The sequence below is a fragment of the Physella acuta genome, unplaced genomic scaffold, assembly GCF_028476545.2.
Source record: "Physella acuta isolate Inbredline_101_S28 unplaced genomic scaffold, ASM2847654v3 ptg000979l, whole genome shotgun sequence".
NCBI lineage: Eukaryota > Metazoa > Mollusca > Gastropoda > Physidae > Physella > Physella acuta.
The window spans coordinates 333,021-351,625 of record NW_026732496.1 but is presented as its reverse complement, the minus strand read 5'-3'; the positions used below and the strand labels follow the sequence as shown (position 1 = coordinate 351,625).

The 18,605-nt window shown below is 38.3% G+C and overlaps 2 protein-coding genes across 9 annotated transcripts in view; one reads left to right on the top strand and one right to left on the bottom strand.

The window, feature by feature from the left end:
• Window positions 1-1,201: 1,201 nt before the first annotated feature.
• Window positions 1,202-10,004, bottom strand: LOC131954200 (kelch-like protein 2). 5 transcript variants are annotated; one of them, XR_009388744.1, is made up of 14 exons: window positions 9,649-9,974; window positions 8,430-8,663; window positions 7,821-8,049; window positions 7,333-7,508; window positions 7,135-7,231; window positions 6,575-6,729; window positions 6,121-6,232; window positions 5,830-5,947; window positions 5,406-5,603; window positions 4,545-4,646; window positions 4,068-4,196; window positions 2,953-3,093; window positions 2,310-2,732; window positions 1,202-2,250 (listed from the first exon to the last, which is right to left on the bottom strand). XR_009388744.1 is itself a non-coding variant. In XM_059317748.1 (14 exons), the coding sequence occupies exons 3-14, from the start codon at window positions 8,609-8,611 to the stop codon at window positions 2,557-2,559; spliced, it is 1,815 nt and encodes a 604-aa protein (XP_059173731.1). In that variant the 5' UTR covers window positions 8,612-8,663; window positions 9,314-9,449; window positions 9,649-9,974; the 3' UTR covers window positions 1,202-2,556. The 5 variants fall into 5 exon arrangements, 4 of the variants coding, with proteins under 4 accessions (XP_059173731.1, XP_059173733.1, XP_059173732.1 ...); XM_059317748.1 differs by adding an exon at window positions 9,314-9,449 and having other exon boundaries at window positions 1,202-2,732; XM_059317750.1 differs by lacking the exon at window positions 9,649-9,974 and adding an exon at window positions 9,988-10,004 and having other exon boundaries at window positions 1,202-2,732.
• A 268-nt stretch (window positions 10,005-10,272) lies between these two features.
• Window positions 10,273-18,605, top strand: part of LOC131954204 (uncharacterized) — a 29,842-nt gene continuing 21,509 nt past the window's right edge. For all 4 annotated transcript variants that reach the window (XM_059317760.1, XM_059317757.1, XM_059317758.1 and 1 more), the window contains exon 1: window positions 10,273-10,385. In XM_059317760.1, coding sequence (XP_059173743.1) covers window positions 10,371-10,385 — 15 coding nt within the window. In that variant the 5' untranslated portion in view covers window positions 10,273-10,370. The remainder of the gene's footprint in view (window positions 10,386-18,605) is intronic.

Genomic DNA, 18,605 nt, shown 5'->3' with positions numbered 1-18,605 from the left:
ATAATGACAGATGAAGGTATTAAATGTGGCCAATATTTAGGGTTTTTAAAAATGTTCAGTTTCACACATTATGCACAAGGGGTCTCCCATACATTTTTACACATTTTAATCCTACACATCCTGTCATTGTCACAAAAAGCCAGACCTTTTCCCCACCTAAAATTGTTTATTTTTAATCAGAATATTAATTGAGTTATTTACCTCAACAATAGAAAAAAGTAATATGCCAAATATAAGTTGAGTTATAGTCAGGCTGATTTTGTAAAGAAAATTGCTAATCACTATTGTAAGTTTTCGTCAACCCAGGTCAACATTAGGTACATTGATTAATTCATATTTATTGCATTTTTAAATGTTTGTTTTTTACAAAATTGAGAAATAAGTGCTAAGCTTTAATTTAACCAAAAGGTTTATTTAAATGCTAGAAATTTTAAAGTCACACTTATTTATACCCCCCCCCCCCCCATGAGTAATGTTTTATTTATTGGATGACACTGCCCCCCCCCCCAACAAGAATAACAACATCCTAATGGCACCTACACTCCAACTGCTGGACCCATTCAACATAAAAACAAAATTTCCCAGCATGCTCAAGGTTGTTATTGCTGCTGACTAAATATTGAACAACAAGCTACAAACAACAGCAACATAACAAGTGTAACCAAGATATAAGCCTATTCACACAACTGAATAAACAAACCAAGAGATAAGCCTATTCACACAACTGAAGAAATAAACCAAGAGATAAGCCTATTCACACAACTGGAGAAATAAACCAAGAGATAAGCCTATTCACACAACTGAAGATATAAAACTTTCTTTGCAAGAGGTGGCTCTAATCTTTCTTAATTATTTAAACTCAATTTAAAAACTTGACTTTTTACAGCATAAACAGTAAATGAAATTAGAAAAAAAAAAGATTATTAAATGATCAACCCAATCCCATCAAAAGAAAGACAGCCCAGGTATAAAAAAACCCCCATAATTATCAATAAGCCGCCAAAAGTACACCGGCATCTACATCAGCGCACATTATTTGTTCTATAGAAGTCTTTCATTAACCTTTGACACCACTTCCTCCGGCAAATAAAAAAACATCAATTATGCAGACTGAACTATTTATAAACTGATAACAAAATGGGACCTGACATATTGCACCAAAACCTCAGAAATAGATTGTAATAAACTGGTGTGTGTTCTATTAACTGGATGCCACAACAGCTGAAAGAGAAACAGATAACAAGAGAGATCCAGTAAACAACATGGCACACTTGTCTGCCATGTGGAAACACAATTTGACCTTTGGTAGGTCGCAGGTGGTCAACCAAATCAAAACAAAATCAACAAAAACTTAATGGACCCCACATTGCCAAATCCACATTTAAAAAAAAAATGGACCCACAGGTTTTAGTCATATTCACATTTGTTTCACATATGGACCCCACAGTGATTCCAACAAATCCACAATTATTTTTACATATTTAAAAAATACAATTTACATTTTTGTATGGCAGAGCATGAACAACAAAATCAATTTTTTAGAAAGACTAGCTAAAAGTGTCAAAACTTCTAATCTCCATAATGTATGGAAATGTAAAATACAAAGTCATGTAAACAAAACATGCGTACACATATGTGATAAATAAAACAATCACTTGGTCTGATGAACTCAAATCATTAGAACAATGAAAAATTAGATCAAATATTACTGATCAATAATCTGTTTATTTGAATGAAAATCATTCAATAACTTAGTTAAACTAGAAATAAAGTAGGCCCTACTTCGGCTTGAAGTGGTTGCTATGGTTACATCAAGATGGCTGATGTTAAAATGAGATGAAAGTGAGCTAGTGTTTACATTTAAACTTGGGGCATGCGGGATATTTGATCAATATTTCATCAACCTATTCAATGCTGACACAGGGGTAGTGCATTGTTCAAAGACTGTTTCAAGCAACTGCTTATTAACTAATCATCTACTGTTATTATTTAGACTAATGTAAACAAAATAAAACATCTAGACTAGTAGTTAGTAGTGCACAGTGTATGCTACAGTTGCTGCTACATGTAATACGTCAGTTCATGATTTACTAGACACAGATACGTCTGGTCTAAAAATAGACCAATGACAGTGCCTGGTTAGTTATGAATTAATATGTCATGCTTTACAACATATGGCTGATTATAAACCTCTGAAAAAGACTACTGTAGAACTTGTCATGCCTTACAACATAGGCTCATTATGAATCACTGATCCAAAGACTCCTTCACAACTCATGCTAAACAACTTATGGCTAACTTTAAACCACTGATCTAAAGACTCCTTCACAACTTATCATGCTAAACAACTTGTGGCTAACTTCAAACCACTGATCTAAAGACTCCTGTACAGCTTGTATGGTCAGTCCTGTAAACATCTGAGTGGCTGAGCCTTGATATCCAGGAATTGCACAATCAATGCCATTTGTAGGATACGTTTGTCTCTACATCAGGGGTCGCTCTATAACAGTGACCCCTACATTACTAGAGGGGTCGCAGTATAACTGACACATGTGTCTACATCAGGGGTCGCTCTATAACAGTGACCCCCGCATAAGAGCGTCCAGTCATCATGCTAGACTGCAGCAGTGTCCATTTATTGGTCGAAGGGTCGTAGACCTCCACTGACCCCAAGTTTGAGGAGCCGTCGTCTCCCCCCACCACATACAGCTTATTACAGTTGGCGACCACACCTTCATGGAGGGAAAACAACTACATCAGCAGAATTTATGTTGGCATTTACTTCATAATATCATGTACAAATTGAATGGTTTTATCTTCAAGTATCTAGGGAAGTGATTTAATAAAATAAGAGAACAATGTAAAGATCAAATCCTCAAAAGGTGGGTAAAGTTTCAGTAACAGTTAAATCCAAAAATAGTTGCTATAGTGAGGGTCGGATTAATGTCTCACCTGCGTTACGTCTGCTCAAATGCATGTCTGCCACAGCTATCCAGGTATTGGTTTCAGGGTTGTAGGCCTCTACACTTTTTCTCACCAGTGGTCCATCATGGCCCCCCACAGCGTACAACATTCCATCTACAACACCCACTCCTGCAATGATCCATCATACAACTTTAGTTCATCATACAACTTTAGTCCATCATAAAACAATCCATCTACAACACCCACTCCTGCAATGGTCCAACAAACAATATTAATCAATCATACAACAACATAAGTCCATCAAACAACAGAACAGCACTAGTATGTGACAACCCACCCATACAATAGCACTAGTATGTGACAACCCACCCATACAATAGCACTAGTATGTGACAACCCACCCATACAATAGCACTAGCATGTGACAACCCACCCATACAATAGCACTAGTATGTGACAATCCACCCATACAATAGCACTAGTATGTGACAACCCACCCATACAATAGCACTAGCATGTGACAACCCACCCATACAATAGCACTAGTATGTGACAACCCACCCATACAATAGCACTAGTATGTGACAACCCACCCATACAATAGCACTAGTATGTGACAACCCACCCATACAATAGCACTAGTATGTGACAACCCACCCATACAATAGCACTAGTATGTGACAACCCACCCATACAACAGGACAGCACTAGCATGTGACAACCCACCCATACAATAGCACTAGCATGTGACAACCCACCCATACAATAGCACTAGTATGTGACAATCCACCCATACAATAGCACTAGTATGTGACAACCCACCCATACAATAGCACTAGTATGTGACAACCCACCCATACAATAGCACTAGTATGTGACAATCCACCCATACAATAGCACTAGTATGTGACAACCCACCCATACAATAGCACTAGCATGTGACAACCCACCCATACAATAGCACTAGTATGTGACAACCCACCCATACAACAGCACTAGTGTGTGACAACCCACCCATACAATAGCACTAGTATGTGACAACCCACCCATACAACAGCACTAGCATGTGACAACCCACCCATACAATAGCACTAGTATGTGACAACCCACTCATACAACAGGACTAGCACGTGACAACCCACCTGCCCCACTCCGCCTGCAAGACATTTCTGCCACGATGGACCAGGTGTCACAGAAAGGGTTGTAGCACTCCACAGAGCTAAGGCATTGCCTGGAGGCGCCGTCATACCCACCAACAGCATACAGCAGACCTTAGGGATACAGAACATTTTACAGCATCACACTAAACTTTAGTTGTACAGAACATTTTACAGCATCACACTAAACTTTAGTTGTACAGAATATGTTTACACCTACTGCTTATTTCGTCTAACTAAACTGTATGAATACAGAATATTTTTAGACCAAATGCTTATATCGTCTAATTAAACTTTAGGGTAACGGAATATTTTTAGACCAACATATTATATTATCTAACTAAACTTTAGGAATACAGGATATTTTTAGACCAACTGCTCATATTGTCTATCCTGTACCTTAAACAAAATTTGCTTGTCAGCATAAAACCTCCACTGAGTCAGATTAAAACAACAACTGACCTCCAACAACACCGACGCCCACACTACTTCTTCTTGTTGACATACTGGCCATAGTTTTCCACATCCCAGCTCGAACATCAAAATATTCAGCCGAGTCAAGACCTGACAACAAACAAACATACAGATCAAGTAACACACAAGCTTTATGGTGATGTCTAGAACATCAAAATATTCAGCAGAGTCAAGACCTAACAACAAACAAACAAACAGATCAAGTAACAAACAAACTCTACTGTAATGATGGTACACAAACAATGTTGCACAAGTGCAGTGTGTTTTGTTAAACAAATGAACTGAAAGTGAATAAACTTGAATTGTTGCACTGAATAAAAATTTAACTTATTTAAAAAAAAAACTTTCATCACGTCATGCTGAGAGTATTCATTAAAAGATGGCGAAGTTAAAAGTTTGCACTGTGAGAGGTAGTGAGGTGGAGATACAAAGACTGTATATCATAAAAGTAGACAATGTTGGTACAGGCCAACAGCTCTACAAGATTTGGTATTAACTTTAGAACAAAAACTGAACTGTAATTAAAAAAAAAGATCACAGCTAGATGAAACATGATAAAGAAGCAACTTCAGGAGGAAAAGACTGTTTGCTGGATGGCTTTACATCCATTCAATTAACAAGGTTATAGAAAAAATATAGGAAGGCAAATGTCTGCATTCAAATTTTGGATAACCATTATTGATTTTCCAATAGTGTAATTGAAATTTCAAACCAACTGAAAAAATTCAATTATATATTTGCATATTTTTTTCTATTGAGTTTAAAACTAGACTTTATATTGTATTTAGATCTAAATTTTTAAGACAACATGAATCACTAGAAGAAATGTTAGAGACCAATTCTTCCTACCAGCAGCACCATCAAATCCTCCAACAGCGTAGATGTAGCCATTGAGCACAGCAACACCCAGAGTGCTTCTCCTTGCTTCCATACTAGGGCATGAGTTCCAGGTGTCTTTCAGTGGGTCATACACATCAATACTTCTGACACGCAGGGAGCCGTTGAATCCCCCCACAGCATAGACTAGACCATTTAATACTGCCACACCTAGAAATACATGAAAGCTCACTAGACTAGACCATTCTTTACTTACCATTATTGCTAAACCAACCACATCTGCTGTACCTACTACATCTACATCTGCTGTACCTACCACATCTATATCTACTGTACCTACCACATCTACATCTACTGTACCTACCACATCTACATCTGCTGTACCTACCACATCTACATCTGCTGTACCTACCACATCTATATCTACTGTACCTACCACATCTACATCTGCGTGAAGGCATCTCAGCTAACTGGTACCACCTCTCCTCCTGGAAGTCGTAGCACTCTACACTTCTAATAGCTTTTGGTGCCTGACCCCCTATCACAAGTAGCACCTGCAGATGTTTGAAAGAAAACTCCAATAGGATAGGATAAAGTTGTAACAAACATGTTTTATTATAATTACAAAAGCAACACTAATGTGTCAATGATAAACAGCCAATCCCTGTCTGTGGATAGAAGAAAGTAGTGTAACAACAGTTAAAGAAGAATTAAAAAAACTAATTACTTTAGGCAGGCCAATAGGGTTCCTAGGCTGAGTCCTCGGAGTTTTGTACAGTGGTTTTTGATCTGTTTTCAGCAAATGATACTTCATGGCTTCAATAAGGTAATCCTTACACCTACAAGGTAAGATAAAACTTAACACATCAACTAAAACATAATTAATTATGCTTTTTTTCTGATAAAAGCGATGACAAAAGGGGCTTAACTCTTACTTTAAAAAAAAACAGGGTGGTGTCAGGATAATCATTTTAAATTAACTATAAACTTAGTTTTTTAAACACGTAAAATAAAATCTTGAAGTAAACAAGCTGCATGAATATATGCATTTACATGGATATAGTTTAAAAATAAGATAAAATGTTTCATTGACTTGCTGATTAGAATAAATTTGTACACATTTTTTGCTTTTAAATAAGGAAAATCAAGTGTACACATCCAGTGTACTAAAAGAAAGAGACCTGGAGTTTGCCTTCACTAGAGGTTCCTCTTCAACTTTTTGTACAATGTATTCCTGGTTCATCAGCGGCAAGCGAACATTCTCCAGAAGCTGTTCCACACAGGATTGTCTGGCGGGTAGGTTGTGGTGGACCCAGGACATGACAGCTTCATACACCTGCAACATACAACATTTGTAGCACCCACAACATACAACATTTGTAGCACCCACAACATACAGCATTTGTAGCCCTCACACCTGCAACATACAACATTTGTAGCACCCACAACATACAACATTTGTAGCAACAAGACCATCACAGCTTCATACACCTGTAACATACAACATTTGTAGCACCCACAACATACAACATTTGTAGCAGCCAGATCTGCAACATAATTTGTACTATCTGAAAAGGCACCATACAACATTTCCATTTATCAAGAATCAATATCTACAATATATCAACAGAAGTTGGGGTACAAATATTTTTAACATTTCAGCTTAAGAATTTTCCAATTTTTCACTCCGAGGTAACAGTCTATAACTTGAGATTAGCTTAAAACATTTTAAGCCACTAACCTGCTCCTCCGAGGTGACTGTCAGTCTATCACTTGAGATTAGCTTACACACAGACTCCACATCCATGGACAAAAATTCATCATAGTGCACAACCTCTCTGTAGGGAAAAATAATAAGTTTGAGAGTCTACAAAAATTATTTCAATAGACTAAAGGTCCAATATATCAGAGTATTGCTCCATCAAATCACATTACTTACGTAAAATGTTGTTCTGTGTAGGTCTGGGCATAGTTATAGAGATCTTGGCAAGCGTGTAAATCTGCAAAGTCGCGGATACCTAAACTATTGGATGGATGAAGCTGAGCTTGCAGGAATTCACAACAAGCATCCCGCACTTCCGTGATTTGTAAAATATTGGCTGCAGGTAGTAGTGTCTGTAAAAAAAAAAGGAAAACATCAAATCAATATGACGTTTTCTGTATTAAAAAAAAAAGGTTAATTAACTTGTCTCCCTTGTTTTGAGTAATTTCTTTCCAACTTAAGTAATAACATAACATGCCAAAATTCTTCGGAAATTTTACATGGCTAAAAAGATTACTTTTACATAAAATACAAATGAGCTTTCAAAATAGTTTTGAGACTGGAACTTAATAAAATTTGAAATTACCAAGGAGATAATTATTAAGCCTACATAGAGAAATGTTTAACGAGTAAAATAGGCACTTGGAAAAAGTTTGATTTCTTACTTGAACATTATCTTCAGTGACATGAATTTCTGAAGTGTAAACAAAATCAATGAGCAATGCCAGAGCAGTTGGGTCGATTTCTTGTAGTTTGATGTATTTCATCTTTGATTCAGACATCTCATTGGTGAACATGGCATAAAAGTATTGGCTACATGAGGCTAAGACTGATTTATGGCAATGTAGTTCCAGCTCTCCTGCCACAATGCACACATCACACAGCAGTCCCATCCTGTGAAAGAGAGGTTACAACCATTTCATTCTTTCTTCACTTATTCTTAAAAATCAAGTACATAGCAATTGTTATTTCTTGTATTCAAATTAATTAATATTAATTAATATTCCAATCATTTTTTAATAAGACATATCTTAAGTTCTAAAACCTTAAAGGGGTTTTAACGATAAAGTTGCAAAAAAAAAGTTAATATTAATCATGCTGAAACAGTGTCTCATTTTGCATGTGTTTGACTATCATCGTATTATCTTTTATTAGCCAGCCCGGATGCAAACTCTAGTTAAGAAAGATTCAAAGGACTAACGATTTAATTCACTCTAAAAATATTATCAATGACACAAGAAAGTGATGCTTTTAAATAATCTAAGTCTGCTTACCTCCTCATTTCATTCAAAGATTCAAATGCTTTATGCGTGTGCTGTGCATGTTTGTAAACTGGTCTTTCCCTTCCACATAAAATTTTTGGTTTCACATCTAAACCTGACATCTTGAATTTAGATGAAAGATACGACAGTGATGGTGGTGCAGATCCAGGAGATCGTTCCGCTGCACCACTCATTTCACCAACTTTTTCTTGTTACTGCATTGATAATAAACAGATCCAGACACTCCTGAAATCATGAAAAAGTTCATTCAAATTTTTTCATTCGCCTAACTAAACTAGGTTTAAGCAAATTATGATAAGTTCAATTATAATAATTTTAATTATTAAACCAAATGCTTATTTCAGGCATTTTTCATACTTGGTTATAAAGTTTTGGATTTTAGGCATAGTAAAGCAATAGTTTTTTAGTTTTAATAACCTACTACTAAACTACAACTGGTAAGGTAGCCTATATAATATAATAATAAGCCAACGTCTAAATGGGGTTAACAGGCCTAATCATAGTTAACTGAATTAAATGTTAAGAAAAGAAATTTTTTATAGGCCTATCCCTACACTGGGGCTATAACGTAAATTAAATAAAAAGTGTTTAAATATTTCTATAAATATTAGTTATTAGGCCTATTTTTACCCAAATTTAAACAATTTGTGTGAATTTTGGGCATAGCCTACATAATTATAATTTAAATAGTTAGCAGACACTGGCAAATAATGGTGCTCATAAATTTTTTTTATTTTTCAAATCTGACTTCACTTTGACTTAGATTCTAAGTGTAATAATTAGATCTACTAGGCCAACTAAGTTAGACTTAAACTTTAAACTAAGTAAACTTAACCTAATTATTATACTAAAATTAACAATTTAAATATACTTACTAACTATAGGCAGTAGGCCTAGGCTATTATTTACTAATACTTTAGTAATTTACTAGTTTGGTAAATAATTAGTATTAATTACTCTAGATCTAAATACTACTGCTAGCCTACTATAAATAGATCTAGCAAATAAGACCTTAGAATAGAATAGATCAGTAGACCTAGATCTACGCCTTATCATCTTATTATTTATTATCTATTTGTCACACTTGGTTAAGGCTAAATTAAATAATAGGTATTTTTAGTATTTTAGGTAGGCCTAAAGTTTCTTTATTTAGAATGTATGTAGCTCTAAGTCTAATGGTATGACTAACTCACTGAAACTCATTACTCACTAAGCCTCATGATCTGAATGTTTTGGGAATGGCATTTCTCTACTTTTTGCTTATTTTTAATTTTTTCCTTATCTTTTTGAATTTTCACTACTAAAGCTCGTCTTACACTACAACAGTACGGTGACAACTAGATCTAGAGATCTAGATCTAGAATCTAGAAGGTACGTCTATATTTACTAATAAGTATGTTTATATTAATTGGGTGCACTTTTAAAAGATCAATTAAAGTATAATCTTATATTTATTAGATACAGGGAATGTCAATTCTTATTTCCAATCTTTCTTTTTAGTAAGAAAGAAAAACATTTTATAAATAAAATAATCAAGAACTGTAACAACCTCTAAGAGGAAGTGGATGTCTGTTTTGATCCGATTTGCGCATGTGCCGATAAACAAGGTAGTCGACTTTGCCCAAATCACAGTTAAATTTTAACTATGTACGTAATTAATTTACTGTAAGAGATCAATTATATGCAAATAATGATACTTTTCAAAACTAATTCACTTGATATAAGAAGAATTAATATATTTATTAATTATACATATAACATAAATTGTAGAAAATCAAACATTAAAATATAGCATCAAGTATATGTAGTCGATTATTTTTATATCTACGATTCCGAGATATTGGCCAGGACCCGCCTACCTTTGACTTTAATTAGAGCAGTAATCACCAAGGTAAACAAATGTCGTTTAATGGCAGATTAAAGGAATAAAACATGTCTGTATTGGAGGTAAGTGACTTTATACAGAAACTTATGAAATTGTTGTAAAAACATTTTGGCTCTAAAAATACCAAGTTTATCCATTTTAAACTTAATGTATAACAAGCGTAGCATGTCTAAGCATGCATTCGTTATTTATTTTTCATTTTAAATGTTTTTGTTTTTAAAAGTAAAACCTTATGCGAAAATTGTTTTGAAAAATTGTGCCTTTGACCACTTTTGTTGGTAGGCCTTGGTTTCAATAAATAGTTACCTAAAGACAACGTACAGCCTACATTTTGTTATTTTTGTTCTATAATTCCAGGCCTACACAACCTCCATTAGTTATGTACTAATTAATATGGCTTAAAAGCTTTCATCATTACTGATGTCAGGACCCATAGACTTCGATATTTTAAAATTGTGATTATTTATGTAGATTTGTAGCCTGAACATAAAATTCCCCTTTCGTTTTAAGTTTATAACTATGCGCGAATGTATTGAAGAAATTCAGTGTTAAAGATAAACATAATTTAAAAAGTTCTCATAACATCAATGGAACGGGAAATCGTTTTCCCAATTAGGGATAAAACTGAAATTTCTCTAGGATTTGAAGAATGATTAGGTAACAGGACTCCAATTCCCGCATCGTAATCTATGTCTACAACAGCCGTTCCTAACTATTATTTTTTTTTAAAATCTGGCTTTTACTTACTATATTTGAGTTAACCCCCCCCCCCCCGCGCCCTCGTCATTACCACCGTCTACAAGCAAACGTTTGACTTATTTATAGGTAAAGAAAATCACACACACACATACACACACACACACATATATATATATATATATATATATATATATATATATATATATATATATATATATATATATATATATATATATATATATATATATATATATATATATATATATGTTGGTAGATTGACGTGCTTTGAAGGGCATTGTATCTCTCTCCCCCCCCCCCCCCTGGGAGATGCTTTTAAGAAACTGCTAATGTGATTCAAGGATTAACGTCATCTTCATCATTCTCATTCTCATGGACCCACTGACAAGCATAAACCACACCTCTCCACCGTATTCAGACTATTCTTCCAAGTTGGATCCACGACAGTGAGGATTCCAATCAAATGTCACTATGATAAAATATTTGGTGCTGTAAAATGTGCCAAATACACCCACATTTGCGCTAGGATGTTTAGTTGGTAATTCTACAGCACAAGTTTTTGTCTGGGGTGGGTTCTAGATCTGGCTACTATGTAGCTTATTTTACCATGAAATTCATGTGGTCTATTTTATGCCTGTTAACTTGGGGCGCTTTTAATTTCATCATAAGCTGAGTTTGGAAAAACACCAGCCCAGAATTTAAATCGAGTTGGTTGATATATTGGTTGCAAAGTGTCATGCATGCTTTATACGGAAATGCCTTTTGAACACGTTTTGTATCAATGATAGGTTAATTCACGGTAGATTACCCGCGTATTGCCGCTATGCATAGGTCATGAGTGTGGACCTATTTTATGTGAAATCCGAGCGTCAAATGTATCGGAGCTAATCAATGGGAAACATCGTCCATAGTTTCCTAGACGCCGTGTCGGGCTATCGGTTGTAGGGTTTGAGGAAAACAGTAGCTCATTATCACTGTCATAGGTCTTTGTGACAAACATTAGTAGGTCATAATCAATGTCGTAGGTCTTTGTGACAAACATTAGTAGGTCATAATGACTGTTACAGGTCTTATATATATATATATATATATATATATATATATATATATATATATATATATATATATATATATATATATATATATATATATATATATATATATATATATATATATATATATATATATATATAATCCGCCGAAAGTAAAGCCTCTTGGTTTTACATAAAGAAAAAAAACAACTTGTAAGGCGTGTAGGCCTACTAGTAATGCCATCAGCGTTGTACAAAGCGTGCTATTTTATTTCAAACATCCATTCGTAATTATAGATGGCATCGATCTGTCCTGAAATAATCAAGGCGATCAATAACTTATCGGTCCATTGATGGCACACGAGCAGTGTAATATGATCGGTCATGGGCGATCTATCAAGCCTTAGTCTGTCGCATTGTTCATTCTCTTCTTGCACAAGTTTTAGTTTGTCGCATTGTTCATTCTCTTCTTGCACAAGTTTTAGTTTGTCGCATTGTTCATTCTCTTCTTGCACAAGTTTTGTTCTGTCGCATTGTTCATTCTCTTCTTGCACAAGTTTTGGTCCTTCGCATTGTTCATTCTCTTCTTGCACAAGTTTTGGTCTGTCGCATTGTTCATTCTCTTTTTGCACAAGTTTTGATCTGTCGCATTGTTCATTCTCTTCTTGCACAAGTTTTGGTTGGTCGCATTGTTCATTCTCTTCTTGCACAAGTTTTGGTCTGTCGCATTGTTCATTCTCTTCTTGCACAAGTTTTGGTCTGTCGTATTGTTCATTCTCTTCTTGCACAAGTTTTGGTCTGTCGCATTGTTCATTGTCTTCTTGCACAAGTTTTAGTCTGTCGCATTGTTCATTGTCTTCTTGCACAAGTTTTAGTCTGTCGCATTGTTCATTGTCTTCTTGCACAAGTTTTGGTCTGTCGCATTGCTCATTCTCTTCTTGCACAAGTTTTGGTCTGTCGAATTGTTCATTCTCTTCTTGCACAAGTTTTGGTTTGTCGCATTGTTCATTCTCTTCTTGCACAAGTTTTGGTTTGTCGCATTGTTCATTCTCTTCTTGCACAAGTTTTAGATTTAGAATTGAAAATAAAGTCTAGCCAGAAATATCCAAATGGGGGAAAATAGTCGGCAAGTTTCAAATCTCGATTGACAACTAATACATACGTGGATGGAAGTCGGCAACATATTGTTACATATGTGGGTAGAAAGTCGGCAACACCTTGTTACTTATGTTGGTAGGAAGTCGGCAACACCTTGTTACATATGTGGGTAGAAAGTCGGCAACACCTTGTTACATATGTGGGTAGAAAGTCGGCAACACCTTGTTACATATGTGGGTAGAAAGTCGGCAACACCTTGTTACATATGTGGGTAGAAAGTCGGCAACACCTTGTTACTTATGTTGGTAGAAAGTCGGCAACACCTTGTTACTTATGTTGGTGGAAGTTGGAAACATCTTATTACATATGTGGGTGGGAGCTCGAGCGACCCCTATCTTTGGCTAGCTTGTAATGTGGATGGGGTTAACTTTAAATACAAAGTTACAACCCTTGCTGTAATATACTGCTTTTAATTTCGTTAATTCCTATCATTGAATCCTATTTTTAAATATAATTCCCAAGAGGTTTTTTATTTCCCTACCATTTTTGGCGCTAGACGTAATTGCGGGGGCCACTAAAGAAATAGATTATTTTTTAAACCCAGCTAGACGTAATTGCGGGGGCCACTAAAGAAATAGATTATTTTTTAAACCCAGCTGTCGACTGTTCGTGTTAATATCTGTGTCCTGGAAAATCTTTGAACATGCATTTATGAAGGTGTTTCGGTATAAAAGTTTTGTCTGGGTAATTACACGAACCTTTTATACCGAGTGCCGAATGTATGAGGATTAAGTTGGTGCTTCATATCCTTACAAAACTGCTGAATAGGTCAATACATTTGAATCAATACGTTATGGTCGTACTTAAATCAAATCGATATCGGGTCGGCTAAAGCACGCTGTCGGTGCGATCAAAGAGACACGACTAGGAGTAGATAACAGGCTTCACATAGGCTAATCCTGGGGGAGGGGGGGGACACAGGTTAATCCTAGTCACGTGATGGGGGGCACGGGCTAATCCGGGTCATAGGGAGGGAGGGGGACACAGACTAATGGGACGAACTATCAATTTCGCTTCCTTCCATGTTATATATAGTTATCCACGTTGACGAAAAAGCACCCCCCCTCATCCCGCCGATATGATAAGATTGGGGCGTTTTTTACAAGTAACTTTCCCAGAACTCGTTTTATTTAGGTGTTACACAACGGATGTAGAGAACATTTAAATAAGCCAGTATGGCTGTGAGTTCTGCTGATCACAATAAGGTTTTACACTTTTTTTCTACCCCGTTCGGTGCCACCCTAAGGCAAACATCATGGGCGCCACCCCACCCCCTCCCTAATACTCCTCTGATCTGAGGGGGGGGGGGGGGCTCACATGGTAATGTTTTAAGGACATCTCATGTATGTTAATCCACACACCTTCGCATACTGACCGAAGTATGGAGTCTCACACATGCTAAGTGAGGTATTTTGTTTTCTACTGAACATTAATTATGTACATGTAAACTTATTGATCGTAGTCTGTTGCCTTGGAGACAGAAAGAACACGATGAAAAGAGCGTAACAGCAATAATGCTGTCTCACAAAATGTATAGTCAGAATCAAATTTCTTTTTTTAAAGGTCTATAATACCAACGTTTTATAACTTTTTCCAAACAATTGAGGCATGGCGTTGGGACATTAAATGTCAAGGCAATTTTCCCTTTTTTTTTTTACTTTTTCGTATACAAAGTTTAGAGAAATTATAGTAATCGTGCAAACAAATCGAAATGAAGAGTTTGACAAATCTCGAAGGTCTACATCTCACTGAGTCGAAAAAACTTAGTTTGTCTGTGGGTCTCTTTGTGTGTCTGTATGTTTGTGTCTGTCTTTGAACACGATAACTTGAGTACCGTTTCAGTTTTGTTGACATTTCACATATAAGTATTATATCGAATTTGTAGTTCTGTATCAGCGTTTGAGCGATTTTCGGTAACCGTAATTGGTAAATACTGTACTTCCGGTTTCACAAAAGCCAATAACCCGAGTACCGTTTAAGTTTGGTGTACGAAATTTCACTTATAAATATTACATTGTATGCGCAAGTATCTATTAAATTTTGAACGATTTTCGGAAACCGAGTGGTATTTTTCTATATTTGCACGTGAACACCATACATTGAGTACTGTTTAAGTTAGGTAAACGAAATTTCACACATAAGTACAAGTTTTTATAGATAAATTACTTTCAATTTTTGATTGACCTCCATCAGTCTATTTCTGGTTTCTAAAATAATGATAACTTGTGTAGAGATTCACTCATGTGAACGAAATTTTAAACGTAGGTATAATATCTTCTTATTCTCTCGATTCTCTCAAATTTTTAGGGATTTCCCGGAAGTAAACATTTAATATACGCGAAAAGTTTAAGGGAGATCACTCCAGGTTTATTTCAATCTGTGTTAGACTGGGACGTGTGTCCGATACAATCAGTAGCTGGTCGCACACACCAGCCACTGCTCCGTGTCACCAGCCACTTCTCCGTGTCACCAGCCACTGCTCCGTGTCACCAGCCACTGCTCCGTGTCACCAGCCACTGCTCCGTGTCACCAGCCACTGCTCCGTGTCACCAGCCACTGCTCCGTGTCACCAGCCACTGCTCCGTGTCACCAGCCACTGCTCCGTGTCACCAGCCACTGCTCCGTGTCACCAGCCACTGCTCCGTGTCACCAGCCACTGCTCCGTGTGTCACCACTCCCTGCTCCGTGTCACCAGTCCCCCCTCCGTGTCACCAGCCACTGCTCCGTGTCACCAGCCACTGCTCCGTGTCACCAGCCACTGCTCCGTGTGTCACCACTCCCTGCTCCGTGTCACCAGTCCCCCCTCCGTGTCACCACTCCCTGCTCCGTGTCACCAGTCCCTGCTCCGTGTCACCACTCCCTGCTCCGTGTCACCACTCCCTGCTCCGTGTCACTACTCCCTGCTCCGTGTCACCAGCCACTGCTCCGTGTCACCAATCCCTGCTCCGTGTCACCAGCCACTGCTCCGTGTCACCAGCCACTGCTCCGTGTCACCAGCCACTGCTCCGTGTCACCAGCCACTGCTCCGTGTCACCAGCCACTGCTCCGTGTCACCAGCCACTGCTCCGTGTCACCAGCCACTGCTCCGTGTCACCAGCCACTGCTCCGTGTGTCACCACTCCCTGCTCCGTGTCACCAGTCCCCCCTCCGTGTCACCAGCCACTGCTCCGTGTCACCAGCCACTGCTCCGTGTGTCACCACTCCCTGCTCCGTGTCACCAGTCCCCCCTCCGTGTCACCACTCCCTGCTCCGTGTCACCAGTCCCTGCTCCGTGTCACCACTCCCTGCTCCGTGTCACCACTCCCTGCTCCGTGTCACCACTCCCTGCTCCGTGTCACCAGCCACTGCTCCGTGTCACCAATCCCTGCTCCGTGTCACCAGCCACTGCTCCGTGTCACCAGCCACTGCTCCGTGTCACCAGCCACTGCTCCGTGTCACCAGTCCCTGCTCCGTGTCACCAGTCCCCCCTCCGTGTCCCCCCTACAGACGAGCAAGTCCATACCCCCCCCCCCCCGTGACCCCAGGCGACCCCTGTTCTCTGGGTCTGAATGTCGGACCCCAACACTAATAAAACACTAACCTCCGCAGACATGCCTGCAACAATCAGACCCTGGAGAATGTTATTTTTATTGCCACTCGATTGGATCGGACAGTTTCTTTATCCTGTAGAAATAATCCTCGAGATAGCAGGTTGGTGTAGGTAAAAAAAAAGGTCACCGTTACATAGCAGGTCTGTGTAGGTAAAGTAAAGGTCTAGTGAACACCGTTATATAGCAGGTTGGTGTAGGTAAAATAAAGGTCTAGTGATCACCTTTATATAGCAGGTCTGTGTAGGTAAAATAAAGGTCACCGTTATAAAGCAGGTTGGTGTAGGTAAAATAAAGGTCTAGTGATCACCTTTATATAGCATGTCGGTGTAAGTAAAATAAAGGTCACCGCTATATAGCAGGTCGGTGTAGGTAAACTCTAGTGAGCACCATTACAGGTCTTACCTCTCCCTGTTCTCAATTGCTTGGGGCATGGATTGTTTGGGAACAGGGCATTTCCCCCCTGTCAATTACCCCCCGGATATTTCTCCCCCGACATTACCCCCCCTGTCAATTACCCCCCTGTCAATTACCCCCCGCCCAGTAGGACATTACCCCCCCCCCCCGACAGGGTTAGAGTTAGGGTTAGGGCTAGGTTTAGGGCTAGGGCTAGGGTTAGGGCTAGGGTTAGGGTTAGGGTTAGGGTGGATGCTTAGGTTTTGGTCTTTTTCTTAAGGTTTGGATTAAAGTAGTATATAGGTATAAAATTCTAGTTAGAATTAGGATTTTAACTTGAGAGGGGGGGGGGGGGGGTAATTCCCCGGGGGTGTAATTGACAGGGGGGTAATTGACAGGGGGGTAATTGCTCCGGGGGGTAATTGCTCCGGGGGGGGGGGGGGGGGAATGTCCGGGGGGGGGGGAATATCCAGGGGGGTAATGTCCTGTAGCCGGATTGTTTTAAAACCAGCAACTCATGCACCCTCGAGCCGTTGAAATATCTTGTGGGGAAGGGGGGGGGGGGTGGCTCCACACTATGTACCAGCTTATATAGGCCTATATATATATATATATATATATATATATATATATATATATATACATATATATATATATATCTGAACTCGCTGTATTCGCGACCTTATTCTTACCCCGTGGTAAAAAGTGTATTTGCTATGACGTCACGTTCATTAATGTCACATTAAACAACACGCAACATCTGGTTGAATTAAGTCGGTGGGGTAATGTAGAGCATAAATGTCAACATGCTGGGCCAAGTGGTTTGTCCATCTTAGGTCAAGTACTGTGCTGTAGTTTCCACCCCTCCCCCCTATGCTCTTGGTTGCCCCACAGACTCGAACCAAGATGAGTTCAGCTTGTATTAGCAAGTCTGTCCCTCGACCATACAGCCATAAATTTGTTTACACATTACTTATTTGAGTCCACAAGTGGTTATGTACTTGGTAATCTCCCCTTATCTTTCTAGTGTTGAGAATATGTAGCTATCGCAAGCAATCTCTAGCCAAACAATCGATTCTGATCACTCAGACGAATCCGCACAAGACAATAGAAGCATAAAAAATTCGCAGCAATACTAAGTCATGTTTTTGTTTCGCCAATTTGTCCTGCAGCCTGCCAATGGTTTCCCACAATACCAGCGGAAAGTAAATTGATTATTTTTGCATGCGGAGAAAGAACTTGTCAATAACAGAGAATGTTTTGTAAGCCTCCACTTCCCCTTCCCTCCACCCCCTGTCTACGACCAAATCTATTGTGTGATGGCGTTTCGTGATGGTTAGATTAAATTCGATGGGCTGAACAACAGGCTAGGGATACTAGAGAGATGATCTTG

Coding starts and splice junctions, on each gene's coding strand:
- LOC131954200 (XM_059317750.1), bottom strand. CDS start 8,611: ATGAGTGGTGCAGCGGAACGATCTCCTGGATCTGCACCACCATCACTG. Junction 6,730..7,134: donor CAGTCACCTCGGAGGAGCAG/GTTAGTGGCTTA, acceptor TGTATGTTGCAG/GTGTATGAAGCTGTCATGTC. Junction 4,197..4,544: donor GGGCGTCGGTGTTGTTGGAG/GTCAGTTGTTGT, acceptor TGTATCCCTAAG/GTCTGCTGTATGCTGTTGGT.